Here is a 14,509-nt window from a genome sequence, read left to right as displayed (position 1 = left end):
TCAGACATCAATTCTGAAGTAAATGTGAACTTGGAACACACAAATCAGCATGTCAGAAGCATTACGCTTAATTGCACACATATGTGCAAGCATGGTGACCTCTGCCGGAGCTCCTTAGCGCAGCGAAACGCTGTGATCGGAGAGTGGAAAGAAAATTATTTCACAACAATGCCTCAGCCTCAACTCATCCTTGTAGTATCGGCCCTGTGGCAGTGCCCGGGTGGGAAATGTATTTACCCGAATGCATTTTAATCTTGTACTACGGTTTCTTTAGATTCCGGTTAATTTTCTTCTCATGCCTATGAGGTCATTATTTGCCTATGTATTTTTGCAAATGTCTACGGACTGTTTTGTGTGCATTTTATGTTCGCAAGTTCTTCAGCACATCCATAATACAAAAAAAAATAAAGCCATAAGAGATGCTCCTTATGCAGTACACACCCATTTTCAAGTTGCACAACACTCACCCATTCTACTGCGATCTTGTAATGTAGCCTGCTTTACGACTGCACTTTTTACTTTGTTACTGTTTGTGTAATGTCCCTACCCCCCGCAGCACTGTAACGCAGTACGTAAAAAATGAAATAAATATACTCTGTTGGTACAGTAAATAAAATGATTATGTTAAAAAGTGTACTCCTGACTCAACAAAAAGAAGCAAGACAGGCCAGGCCTGAAGGGCTTGACTGCTAAAGATTTATTTATACCTTACAAATGGACTCCGAGAAAAATGGAAAGATTATCACACTGTTTTTGATCTGACACCACTGCAATAGTCCTGGCATTGTTTCAATGTAGTTGCAAAAAATGGTTAGCCAGAGACTGCACATAGAGGAAACAGTAATTACTGCCTGGGCAGGAGAGAAAAAAAAACAGTCTAAAAGAGAGGCATCCAATTACAGTTGAGCATGCCAACCCTAGAAGGCTTTATCAACACAATAGTCTGCCCTCACTGCTGAATGTTTCCATGCTGCAGACAGACAGCGAACAAAATCAAAAGCAGGACATATTTTTTTCAGAGCACCTGTGGCTTTAAAAGCCTGCAAGCATGCCTCCGCATTGCCGTCAGTGAATGCATGACCTTGTTGTATTACTAGCAAAAGAAAATTTGCGTGGACTCACGTCTGAATCGACACCCTTGTCCCTGCCGGGGCACTTGAAGGTGACGAACTCGTGACATCTCTTGTGCACCACGAAGCTGCATACTGCGAAGGCAACAGAGCAGTCCACGTGAGCCCCTTCCTCCTAGCAACACGGCGTATTATTTATTTATTTACAGAATACCTGCGTCGCCTCGAAGGCATTATCGCAGGGGAGGCAGTTTCAAAACAACGTATTCATTTTCACACAAAAAGCAACAAGAACATTAAGCGAAGTTAACATCAAAGTAAAACAAAACAATAAGTGAACATTATTAAAGGTAACAGAAATCTTGAACAATAGTAGGAAAGGATTAGATTGTCAGGAATACAGTCGACAGTAAACATCGTGATTATGAAAGACTGAAACACACTCTTCCGGCAGCAAGTTCCAGTCTTTCACAGTTTGTGGAAAGAATGATTTAGAAAAACTGTTTGTGTTAGTATTGTATTCGCGCACCTTCTTGGAGTGGTCGTGCCGAGTCGAGACATAAATTGGTTCCAAAAGGTAGTTACGGCTACCAATTTCTGTTTGATTATAGAAGATGCGGTGGAAGAATTTAAGTCTCAAATTTTTTCTTCTGATGTTTAACGGTTCCCAGCCCAGCAGCGATTTTATCTCAGTGATACTTTGGAAGGGGTTATAATTATTGGATACGAAGCGTGCAGCCTGATTTTGAAGTTTTGCTATTGCTTCAATCAAGTATGCCTGATTGGGTCCCAAATAACAGAGGCATAATCGAGGATAGACCTGACGTCCAAGAAATAAAGTGTTTCTTTAACATCTTTTGATGCTGATTTGAAATTTGTACGAATAAAGTAAAGTATTAAAGGGCAACTGCAGCACTTTTTTTTAGAATTAAGCAATATTCAAGGATTCAAATATACATATACTGTAGGTAAAGCATGCCAAGTGTTTTTCCGCTAGCATTTAAAATAGTGACGCAAACGACGATTGAATTTTGCGCTTCTCCTCAATGCACCGGAGGAGTGCAAGGAAATTCAACGTGACCACTGAAGGCATGATTTCAAATTAGCGCAGTCGTCAGCCATACCCTGCCCTGGCTAGTTAGACGCTGCCAAACAACTCTCGGCGGGGTTTGCCTTTGGTGGTGTTGGTTTTTTTTCCTTCAAAGCAGGTGTTTGTGCGTTGGAAATGTATCGATACCTTCGATGATGTCATCAGGCACACCCCCACTTGGCATTGTGCGCTGCGGAGAATCTTGAAGGGCATCCGAATTTTAATCAGCGATTACTTCACTATTTCAAGTGCTAGCCCAAAAAGACTTCGCATGCTTTACCTGCAAGTTTCACACATTCGACCCTCTTATGCTCGTTGATTTATAAAACCTATGCAGTTTCCCCTTAAAGGAGGCAGCATCTCTAATCCTTCCAGCAGCGAAGCCTGATCCTCGCACATTCGTCTTTTGTGAGTAAGGATGGACGACGACTACCTAACAGCCCAGCCACTGAACAGTCATGAAAGTCGTTGACATAACAGTAAAGGTAATCAGGCACTTACTAACCGCTTCACTGGCAAGAAGACGGACTTGCGGTTTCTAACCCTGGTTAGGAAACATCACCGTTACCTTCCACGTAGGTCCAAGGTTATCAAGAGGAAAGAGGAGAAATAGAATCTGATCTGAATCTACGGAGTACCGCTTTCTAATCACAAACAGACCACTCTCCCTTAACGGAACAATTATAAGCTAGAAGAGACCAAAGAAAGAAGCGAAATACAGGTGCTGCCTTCAATAGCCAATTTCGAAAGTACACTGTGTGAGTCGGCCCCCATTTTCTGCGGATCCCAGAGGCTATGCTACATTGCCATTCACCTCAAAATGGTGGCAACTCGTCCTTTTTGGCAAGGATGTCAAGAGTTTGAATGACCTTGTGAGAAGATTTTCGATTTTCTCACAAATAAATGCGTCTTCTGCTGCCAGACAAATGTCAACATAGAGTCACAGAATCAATTGTTACTGAAAACAATGATTGGATTGGAGTTTTCGTTAGCGTCACTTTGACTCGACAGTACTAACACACCTTCCGACACAGTCAGTTCCCTGTGAATTTCAAGGACTTCCCTAGAGCTTGTTCGGCATAAAGAAGCATATGACTAGAGTGGCTGAGTCTACCAGGAAATTCAGTTTTCAGTTTAAGTTTCGCACTGATCTAGGCTGACTGGATATTCTGTCACAAGTCAAAACAACAGAAATACCTTACATACATAAAGCAAGTCAGTAGTGCACATGCACCAGAATGGTATTGCAACACATCGTTATTTTCATGTCGTGAACGATAAATGCAGTGCAACTCTTCTAAGTAAGCTATGACCAAATATGTTTCTAGCATGTGCATTAGCAAAAAAGCGAAAAATGAGACGCAGGACCAGTAGGAGGCTTGTGGGCCGCAGTTTAGAGACCCCTGAGCTACAGCAACGTAAACTATCACATTATGTCACTCCAGATTAACATATGCTTAGTGAGAGAACCATGCTGTTATTCAACGGGACTGAATGAGCAAGATCAACTGGTACTCACTTTGGCACTGGTATCCCTGCTTCCCAAAGCCCCTGCAAAAGCCAAACAAAAAGAATGGCAATCAATGTCTGCTCCCATTTTGGATGAAACAGGCCTTTATTTGAACATCTGGTTTAGGTGTAAAAAATTAGCTGTGGTTTAACTACTGTTGAACCTGCTTAGAGTACAAAAGCGGTGGTGTATCGGGTACCTAGACAAGACTCGGCGTCTAACATTGAGTGCATTCCAGACAACTTCGCTACTTGCTTAACTAGAACATCTGTAATCTACATGCCCAAAATTAGATTATTCATGAACGCCTCAGTACACAACTCGAAGATACGCTTATAAGATGTCTCTGCATTCACTAGATGCGTGCCATCTGCAGGACAATCACTGTACATTGCGTATTAGGGTTTCAGTGGGTGCCGCATGATGGCGCTACGACTGCACGCCATGCACAAAGGAAATTCACTGGAAACGTAGTTCGCTAGTCGCTTAACTGGGATATTAAATTACATGCTCGTAATTAAATTATTCATGCTCGCATCAGTACATATCTCGAAGATACATTTCTTGGACATCCGCACATTCACTAGATGCACCTTCATTCACTTCCAAGAGTTGCACAGATAAAAACAAAGTCGTGCCGGAGTGGAAGCATGCCCACCTCACATGCTGGAGGACTGGGTTCAGTTCCCACCTACACCACAATTTTCTTGTTTTTTTTATTATTTGAGCCCGCTTCAAGGTCAGATCTGTGTCACAACACGACCTTCAAGGTTTTTACAAGAAGTGGAGCTTTCACTCCAAAAGAATGGTGAAGTCAAAATACTTCACACTGACAGGATAAACCTAACATGAAGCAAACTCAAATAATTTTGGTTGTCATAGTACGCAACTACACATGAAACTCTGAAATAGGCCCATGTTTTGTGTGTGCGTGCATGCACGTACGTGTGAAAGAGAGAGTTCATTGTAACAGGCCCAGAGGGCTGTAGTATATTTTGTTTCCACATGAAATGACGGCAAACAAAAAAGCGTCTTATGAAACGAGAGTACACAGCACGCAAAAATATAGTGAGCTTCTCACCTGCCCTCTCAAGTCGTTTCCAAGAAACTTTATTGCATGGAAACCAGTGCCTTAAAAAAATACAACAAATATTTTGCCTCTGACACATAAAACCCCCAGAGGAGCAAAATTAGAAACTTCATGCTGAGAGCAGCTGCGGTGTCACACGAGTGAAATGTTTGGCAAAAGTTGCTGTCAGAGAGCAAGGGCGTATATAATTCATGTTAAAGCCATCTGGCAGAGAAGAGCAACTGAAAATACACAGACTTGAAAATTATTGTTAAAGGAGTAAATTCTGCCACAATGAAGCTAGATTCTGCTGCTGCACCAAAGTACTGCAGTTTGAAACAATAAGCGGGCAGCATGGCACAGAACGGCTATAAATGCTGAATGTACCGTATTTTCCGGTGTACAAGACGCACCCTTGTATAAGACGCACCCGCCATATATGCAGGCTGTCATTGAAAAAATTGGTATATAAGATGCACCCGTGTATAAGACGCACCCCAATTTACCCAGTTAGGCTAGTGAGGCTTAATTAAACATGCTTATGCGACCATCGCAAAATGCACCGTACGTGTGAGAAGTTCTTAAGCAACGCTAAGTGATCGAAAAAGGCAACACTCACGCCATACCAGCCCACGTTTTAGCACAAAAGTAAAAAAAGCGAAATAACTCTCTTTTATGTCCATAACAATTTATTTTTACATAAAACCTTCAAAGTCTTCATCTTCGGATGCGCTATCGAAAAGGCAACACGTCTGAAGCATTCTCTTCGCACTTCGTACTTGCAAAGGGTGACTAAAAAAAAATATCGGCTTCTCTTGGCTTGTCTTGACAATGGTGAGAAGCGCGACTGTCGCCATCTTTTGGCATTTCACATTACCTTTGCTTGGGGCCTCCGAAACGGCCGCGTGTTTAAGATCCCGGAAGTGGTCAACCCCGCCGTTTCATGATAAAGTTCACCTAAAAAAGTTGCGCACGGCGGTTTCCGTATTGAAGTATTAACAATGTTACAACCGCGTTACTGGTAGTAATATTTTTTCGGTGAAAAAAAGCTTGAACATGAACCTGAGTAATTTCTGAACTCGCAAAAAAAAAAACGAAAAATTCGCATATAAGACGCACCCTTGTATAGGACGCACCAGCAAGATTTTTGAAAAAAAAAAAACGCGTCTTATACACCGGAAAATACGGTAATAGAAAAATTTTTTCTGTAAAGATAAAATAATTTCACTTTCTCTGCCTCTGCTAGCATTCGAACCGGAGCAAGACACTGCCGAGAACTTTAGAGTTGGAAGTTAATAGGTGGAATTTTTTTTTTGCTGACATTCGATTGTGGCTGGTGACAATCCAGAATGCGTCAGGGACACACCAACTACAAGTGGCTGCCAATGTGGTCTAGACTGAGATCCATAAAAAGAAATGCTCGATATGTCGCAGTATGCATGTTAATTACCTTTTTTGGTATTTGCGATTCATAAAAAGTTCTTTTTTTTTAAACGAGCACAGACATCAAATTTTGGTGAAGTGTTTTTCTTTGTATACTAATTAATGTCTTGTGCACTCTCTTGCACTTGGTATTCACCTACAACCAGAGAATTTAAAATTGCATCTATTCTCATGCTGTTTCGTTTTAAGCAGCCATATTATGCCTGTGACACCAGTGTTCAGTATGGGAGACGCTAGGTATAATAAAAAAGTGATATAACTGGCGCTTCTTTTAAATTGTTGTCATTTCGACTCTTGAAGCAGTCCTCCACATCACTTCAAAACAATATAATCCAGGTGCACACCATCAGCTGCTAAGGCAGCACTAGGATTTTCCTAACAAGTACCATTACCCATGAACTGCAAACATAACCACCCTTGCCCCTGAGGTTGGTGAAAACATTTTCAAGGAAGGAATAATATTGTAACAGCAACATCTCTTCTAGTCTTTCTGGTATCTTATTTGTATTTTTTAAGGGAGACTGTGCTCATAATCGCCAAGGACCTTCAGGTACCTGAGGTACCAATGAAAAAAACAAGTAAATGAAATGTAGTGCCAACATTCCTATTCCATTTATTTGCAATCCTGGATAATAAACTGTTATATGTGAATTACTCCTATGCATTCTTGTCTGATTAGTGGTGTTCACTTAAAAAGGCACAAATCGAGGTGACTAGCCATCTTCTGCAGTTCAGAAAAAAAACACGAAAAAGCAACAGCAGGCAATGGTTTATAAAGCAAGTACTTGTTCAAGATGTGCAACAGCTACAAAAGGCCATATGACCTGTTTCTGTCACACGCCGCACAGATCTTTGTCCCAAATCTCAACACCTCACTTTTCACGTATTGTGGCCACCTGGTAAAGTTCGCTTTCGTATGGCAGCTCACCCCTTCTTAATAAAGACCCGCAGCACTCCAGCCATTGGCAACCTGGCATGCTTTAGACATATGTCTTCCGGCAACCTGTTCTCTTCGACAATACCCTTACATCGACTGCCTTTAACCGTGAGATGACATGCTTTAGACATGTCTGCCGGCAACCTGTATTCTCTTCGACAATACCCTTACATCAACTGCCTTTAACCATGTTGTCCCATACGACACTGTAGTGACATTGGGTTTCGAAGAGCTCGTGTGCGGGGGGGGGGGGGGGGGGGGGAGCTTCCCAATGAAGCTCGCAAGCCTCCCCGGGAAGAGCATTTGCATGGGCCGAGGAAGAACACGAGCCGGGGGCAGTCTTTCTGATCGCCGCCGCACGCGAGCACGCACACGCGGGCCGCGCCGTGCAACAGCTGCGACCCATAAATAAGCGGCGCGCAATGACGCTTCGTTAGCCACACGGGGAAGGTGCACAGACCACGCACCGGCAACTCACGTACAACGCACGTGGGGAACGACGCGTTCGCACGACTCGGGCCAGAACGAGCGGCGTGCCGGCTCGGATATCGAACAGCCGACGCACGGAGACTTGCAGGTGCTGACTATAGCACCCAAAGCGACGGCGGGATCCCCGCACTGCCCTTGCACCCGGATCTGTATAGTTCGCGAGCTCGCGAAAGACTACCACGTGCCCGCTTTGAGCCCCAGGGAGCGCGCCACTGCCAATATATGAACGAACGCACTGCTCCCAGATCATATACACAGGGTGTCCCCGCTAAATGTAACCAATGTTTTAGAAGAATGGCCCAACGCTTATGACAATGCGAAGTGAAATTCAGCGACAGAGGGCGCACAACTGAAACTGCAGTTAGGGTGCCTTGACGTCCGCTCGCATCGATCGAGGCACCCTAATTGTAGTGAGCTTCATCAGCAGTCGTGACGTCTCACAGCGTAGGATGGCATCCCGGTGTTAATTACGTGAACCGCCGGAGCCACAGGCAATCACACGCACATTGAGCAACTATAAAGTCCCGGAATTGGTACTGAAACGCATTCGTGGGACCCTTTTGTTCTTTGTAAATGGCTAAAGCGACGCCACGCCCTTATTTGCCACCATCGGGATTCAGCCAATGATGAAGCGGGAACGCGAGTCGCGGCGTCGTATCAGCCAACAAAAAAAGCGGGATATAATAAAAGGAAGTCAAAATGAAATCATTGCAGGAGGCTTGCACGTTAAAAAGACAGCCGCCATGATGGTGCACAGCACGCAACTTCAACGGTGCAGGCCAGAGGATGTGGCGGCGCCACTTAACATGCGCGCGACATTCCATCATTGACCACGCCAAATGAGCAGGACTGCACAGTTGAGTGGACGCAAGGAGGGCAGACCGCCAAGCCCAGGTACCACGGAAACATTCCGATAACGCTTCCGTAACATTAATTAATCATTTTAGCCACATAAATGCAACATTCCCAAAAATAATTAAAGCAACCTTGCACGAGCATGCAGGCCCGCCAGTGATAGTGGCGAATCGGTGATAAGCAAAGCTCTCTAACAAAGTAATGGGCCTGGGCATATATCTATGGTAGGCATAACCTAAGAGGTTTCGCTGCAAAGTACTGCTAGTTGAAAAACACGTGCACCACAAGAACAGCGGAAAAGTTGTGGGACGCAGTGTACTTGATAGTTATGTTTCAAAACATTACAATAACGTTTAGAAGACTATTGAAGCAATGTTTATTTGTAACGTGAAGTCAATGTTTATAATACAACATATAAATTACTTGTTACTCTACCATTATAATATTTTAAAGTCAGCATTAGAAAATACCTCCTTTTAATGTTAAACTAATTTTCAATATGACAGAAAAAGATGCAATTTTAGCATTAATGTAATGTTCCAATGCAACATACAACGTAACTGCAACTTATAAAGCATTTTTGGGGACGCCGTAGTGAAGGGCTCCGGAAATTTTGAGCCGCAGGTGGTCGAAATTCCCGGAGCCCTTCACTACGGCGTCCCTCATAGCCTGAGTTGCTCTGGGACGTTAAACCCAATAAACCTAAACCTTATAACATTATAATGTTCGGTACTACACGGGGGAAAACAAACTGCCCCCTCAGCGGCCTCCGGGCTTAGAGCAGCATTCGTGGCCCAGGCATTGAGCAGAGCGCTCATTTTAAAGTTCATTTCTTGCTCTCCTGAAGACGCCGAATGAGCTATATCGCCATACACAAGGCGCTACGACAAAAGAATCATTAGCGGCAGCTGACACGGCGGCTGCTGGCTCGTTTCAAAGCTGCCATTTAAACTGTTTTCAAGGGGACCAATGTAAATAGACTTTCACGTGCTCATTGTACATCCGTCTTAGCGCACAAGTCGCGTTCAAACCGTGCGCAGACATCTTTATCGTAAAGACACAGTTGTTTTCGAAGATTCGTTTAGCCAAGAACAAAGAATTCCGTCGTTTGATCGTAAATCTTCCTTTCAGAGCTGTCCTTAAAGGTAGTTAAGTAATAATTAACGGAGCTTTCTCTCCAGCGGTCCATAGTCGTTAATGTGATACGAGCTTTTAGTTTTTATTTATTTAAACGCAAATATAGCTGTTTGTCTAAACATCCCCACTTTCTTAGTTGCTGTTAATTGCTTACTACGGCCTTCATAGCAGTCCTGAAAAAAAGAACAGTTTCCTTGCCGCAGGTATCGAACTATCGAGGCACACGCACACACGGGTTGGATTTAGAGGCGAAGAAACTGCGCAGGCGTAACACTCCTTTTGCGTCCTTTAATGCCGGCCCAACGGATACCTTATGAAGGCAGGTCGATCCCCTTTGTGAGATAACAAAAGGGCGGTCAGTTTAATCATGACTATGCTAAAAGGCAAAGCGGGAACTTTGTCGCTAATTATTACAGCGCTAGCTAGAACACCACGAACGATGGGTGCAAGCTAATTGAACCTTTGCTGGCTGTCCCTGCGCACAATTCATGTAAAATTTGGTTTATGGGGGTTTAACGTCCCAAGCGACTTACGCTCTGAGAGACGCCGTAGTGAAGGGCTAAGGAAATTTCGACACACCTGGGGTTCTTCAGCTTTTACTAACATCGCACAGTAAATGGGCCTTTAAAAGTTCGCCTCCATAGAAATTCTACCGCAGGATCAAACCGGCGTATTTCGGGTCAGCGCCGAGCGCCGTAACCACTCAGCCACCGCGGCGGCCATACCTGACACGGTGGGAAGGCTGCTGAGAGTGTGTGTGTATATATATATATATATATATATATATATATATATATATATATATATATATATATATATATATATATATATATATATATATATATATATATATAAGGGATAACAAAATCTTCAAGGCAACTGATTAAAAATATAAGAAGTTGGGGAAGTCACATTGAAAAACTTAACAGATTTATTCAACGTTCCAACCACGAAGAGACCAGTCCTTGGTCAAAACGTTGAATAAATCTGTTAAGTATTTCAATGTGACTTCCCCAACTTACTGTATTTTTAATCTGTTATCTTTGAGCAATTGGTTTGGTTTATTGGGGTTTAACTTCCCAAAGCGACTCAGGCTATGAGGGACGCCGCAGTTAAGGGCTCCGGAAATTTCGACCTCCTGTGGTTCTTTAACGTGCACTGACAACGCACAGTACACGGGCCTCTAGAATATTTCGCCTCCATCGAAATTCAGTAATTGATTCAAGGAATTGATAATATATATATATATATATATATATTAAACAGCCCACTTGCAGTAGACCCAGCTGGCCTCATGATGGTCCCAGCATCCTTCCGACGCGCGCAACTTCCGTCACCGGAAGCCCGACTATGGCGACAGAGGACCTTCCCTTTCCCAGCCACGCTCTTTCGATTGCGTGCGCGAGCGTCTCCCCATCGTTGCTTCCTGCGCGCAACGTCTAATGTCTCTGTTTTCGTGCAAGCGCAGCGCGGATGCCTGGCCACCAGTTGCCTCCGCGCACGATCGGCCCCGGCCAGAGAGAGACACATGGCCTTGGGAGCCGCGCAGCGCGAGCGCTCGCTCCGTGCAGTCCTCGTTGCCTTTCCACCAGTCGGCTAGTTGTTTCTCACGCCTCCGCGCAGTTCCAGACCTCCCCGTGCCGTCAAGTGAGACGACGGGCACGATTTATGGGGGCCATTAAATGCTCGCTCTATCTGCCGCGGCCTCTCGAACGCCAAACACGCCCCATAGGAAGACGCAGAGCTGTAGCATTACAGAGAGAACGCCGTGCGTACAATACGCTGCAGTGCTTGCCGGTATTCTGCATCAACAGCCGTATGAGGAAGAGTTTGCGGAGCTTACGGCTTCATTGGCGTAGTGGTATTAAGGCGAAAGCCTTGAATGCCTCATCGTTGTCGGCAGAAGGTTGTCAGCAGAGGTGTCACGCTTTTCGGTTGGTCGGAATGGTTATGACATCAGAGAGCGCGGATTCGAAGTAATGAGGTCACCCACGGATGCCTGACGCCCCCTTTTGGAGCAGACGACAACTAATAAAATAGTTGTCCGCTCCGACAGGGGGCGTAAGGCGTCAGTGGGTGACCACATTACACACCTCATTACTGCGAACAGAGCCATGGATACAACCGAACCCATCAAAGCAGAGAGAGAGAGAGTCCTGCTAAAGAAGCAGTCAAAGTCGGCAGTCAAAGGGTGTAGTTGTAATGTGTAGTGAAATGAAGCACCAGTACAGCACAAACAGTCTCGCAGTCAATGCCAGACAGTGCGCCAGGAAAGGCTTTCGCCTTGCAGCACTCTTTTAGAGAGCCAAAATGCCCCCTGAATTTTTTCGCCCGCTGTAATAGAAAAGATCAATGACATCACCCAGCGGGCGGATTTACGGCTCATTCTTGGAGGGGACGGGTCCATCTCAGCCACGTATTTCCTGGGCAGTTTTTGTAGAAAAAATGGGGTTCAGCATGGTTTTTCTGTGCATAATCTCTGGCCAAAGGGAGAGGCGTCATCACCCCAAGACCAATGAGAATGAAGCGTTGGTTCACGCGCCAGCCAATGAGAGCGTACCGATTTTGATGACGTGCTCCGGTTCTGCGGTCGGCGGACCTAGAAGAACCCTCCAGGCGCAAGAAGAGAGAAAAAAAAAAAACGAACGTGCAACTCCTGCTGCTTCTTTTTTAGCCCGCAAGAGGGCGAGAGTTTCCAGGTTGTTTTCTCTAGCAACAGTTATGACGAAAATTGATCCGATGGCTCCGTTTGGTCCCCAATCCCCTTGAAAGAAGTCAGGCGTGGTATAGGTCATGGTTCAGGTTTGAACGAGCACACGAGTGGAGAGTCGAGACGCTTCGCTATACGGACGCACAAGGACGCACGATACGTCGGCACATGTGCAAAGAAACGGTCACCAGGACGGAAGACGAGACCCATTTGATCATCCAAAGACTAGAAGGGTCTAAATCAATACAGTACTATATATTCTCTCAGGGGGACGACTGAAGCCCTGAAGCAGCCACTAATTGTCATCCACCTATACTCGACCGTAATGTAATGAATGTACTGAGCACAATAAAAACAACTCTCTAGTCCTTCAGCGCAAACGAATTAAGCCTTCGCACAAATAACACCTACAGTACATAGCCAACGTAAGACACAGTCGTTCACATACACACGTGCGGATCACACGGGTTCAGCCAAAACGCACACACGAAAAGCTGTTCATGGTCAATTCACATGCAGGTGCTCACAGGATACAGTTGTCCAAATAAATTCAGTTCTTTTTGCTTAATCAGACATACGCTAGTAGGAGCATCTGGGCTAAAAACTGCTAGAAACAGCTTGACAGGGCCCAGGTGACGAAAACATTCGCATTTTTCACCACTGTATTCATGAGGTTTCCTTTTCGTATTTAATTCATATTTACTGCCCTGGCACTTCCTTTCTCCCCAGAAAGGGGGTGTGCCTAACAATAAGGGCAAATACGGCATGTTTATTTCATCCTATATAGATGCGTACGCACATGTACATATATACAACTTCATCACCAGCATTATTTGATTACAGCCGAGTCCTGCGACACACAGCGGTCTTCCCTGCGTTTGGGGGCTTCCCCGCATAACATAACGTCAGCGCTGCCCGGGGGCGACAACTGCGCGCCGTATATAACGCAGGAAACGAAAAAAAAAGAAAAAGGAGGAACTGCCACGGGGTTTATATTGAGTCCCGCTCTCTATTGTTCCACTTTCAACGCGCTAGCGCGGAAGACAAAAAGCAAACAAAAAGAGATAAAAGCAGGGATAAGGGCGACACAGCAGCGGGCATCGGTCCAGTGACCGCGCATCGCCGCGGATGCAGTCAGCGCTGATTCGCAGCCAAGAATGGGAAGGAGGAGACGATACACATAAAAGAAGAAGCGAATTCAGAGAGAGAGAGAGAAGGGACAATCACGAGAGAGCGGGCGCTCGATGCGTCGATCAATCAATCGATCATCAATCACCGACGACGGCGCACCTGACTAGAAGCCGCGCGGGTGGCGGTGTCCGCCGGCGATCGCGAAAGAGGAGCGGCGCGCATCGCACGTTTCCGCAAAGACGGCCCGACACGCGCCGTGTTTATTATAGAACACAGAGTGACACAAACTTGCCAAGCCTGTCTACAGTATATACACAAACAAGCGGGCGCGGATGGCGCTGTCGCGGTGGGACAAAAAAAAAAAAAAAAGATGTGGCGGACGGCTCTCTCGTGTGAAAGAAAGCCTTCCGGTTTTGTTCGGTGGCGATGCGCTGCGGTTAAGCGGTGTGCCGCGGGGGAGCTTGTTTGTGTGGTGAAATCCAATCCTTTAGCGACACACTTGTCGGTAACCCCGTGTTGATCGAGGCCTTAGAGGCTCGCGACAAATCGATGCCGGCCTATAGATCGATGGAGTGTAGCTCTCCACGGTTGACGGAAGAGGCTGATTAAACTGAACGCGGATTGTATACAAGCTAGAAAATAGAGAAAAACGAAAGATATTGCCATCGCACGACGTTGAAACTTTGTTGCACGAATGAGGAGACTAAGAATGATGAGCCTGATTATTTGCACATCTTTTGCTTCTCAACCGTTACTGTACAGAAATAAGAAAACTAAAAATCGAAATTAAGTGAAACGAAGCAAATCAACGACCTTCGGCGTCATCACCGACGTCACTACCTGGAATTGGAGAGGCGAGAAAAAAAGTTGTTACAGAGGATTTAGCGTGGTTAGGCCAAATGTAAATTAGGTACGCTAGCACTTCGGTTTTCATTTCGGTTTCGGTTCAAGGCGACCGGTTTCAAGCAAGCTTTAAAGATCGGCGAAATCGGTGACTGGGGGCCTTCATGCTTGCCCACCAGGGTATTATTACACGATATGGTTAATGCCCATTTAAGCGGAATTGAT

At 45.1% G+C, this 14,509-nt stretch overlaps 1 protein-coding gene across 2 annotated transcripts in view; it reads right to left on the bottom strand.

The window, feature by feature from the left end:
- Positions 1-14,509, bottom strand: part of Pkc53E (Protein C kinase 53E) — a 134,892-nt gene that overhangs the window by 58,818 nt on the left and 61,565 nt on the right. For both annotated transcript variants that reach the window (XM_089587054.1, XM_089587053.1), the window contains exons 2-3: positions 3,680-3,711; positions 1,123-1,205 (exon numbers count right to left, since the gene is read on the bottom strand). In XM_089587054.1, the coding sequence (XP_089443180.1) occupies positions 1,123-1,205; positions 3,680-3,711 (115 nt within the window). The remainder of the gene's footprint in view (positions 1-1,122; positions 1,206-3,679; positions 3,712-14,509) is intronic.

The sequence above is a fragment of the Amblyomma mixtum genome, chromosome 4 (genome assembly GCF_055824585.1).
Source record: "Amblyomma mixtum isolate Tamu chromosome 4, ASM5582458v1, whole genome shotgun sequence".
Classification (NCBI taxonomy): domain Eukaryota; kingdom Metazoa; phylum Arthropoda; class Arachnida; order Ixodida; family Ixodidae; genus Amblyomma; species Amblyomma mixtum.
This window is presented reverse-complemented; position numbering and strand designations above follow the sequence as displayed.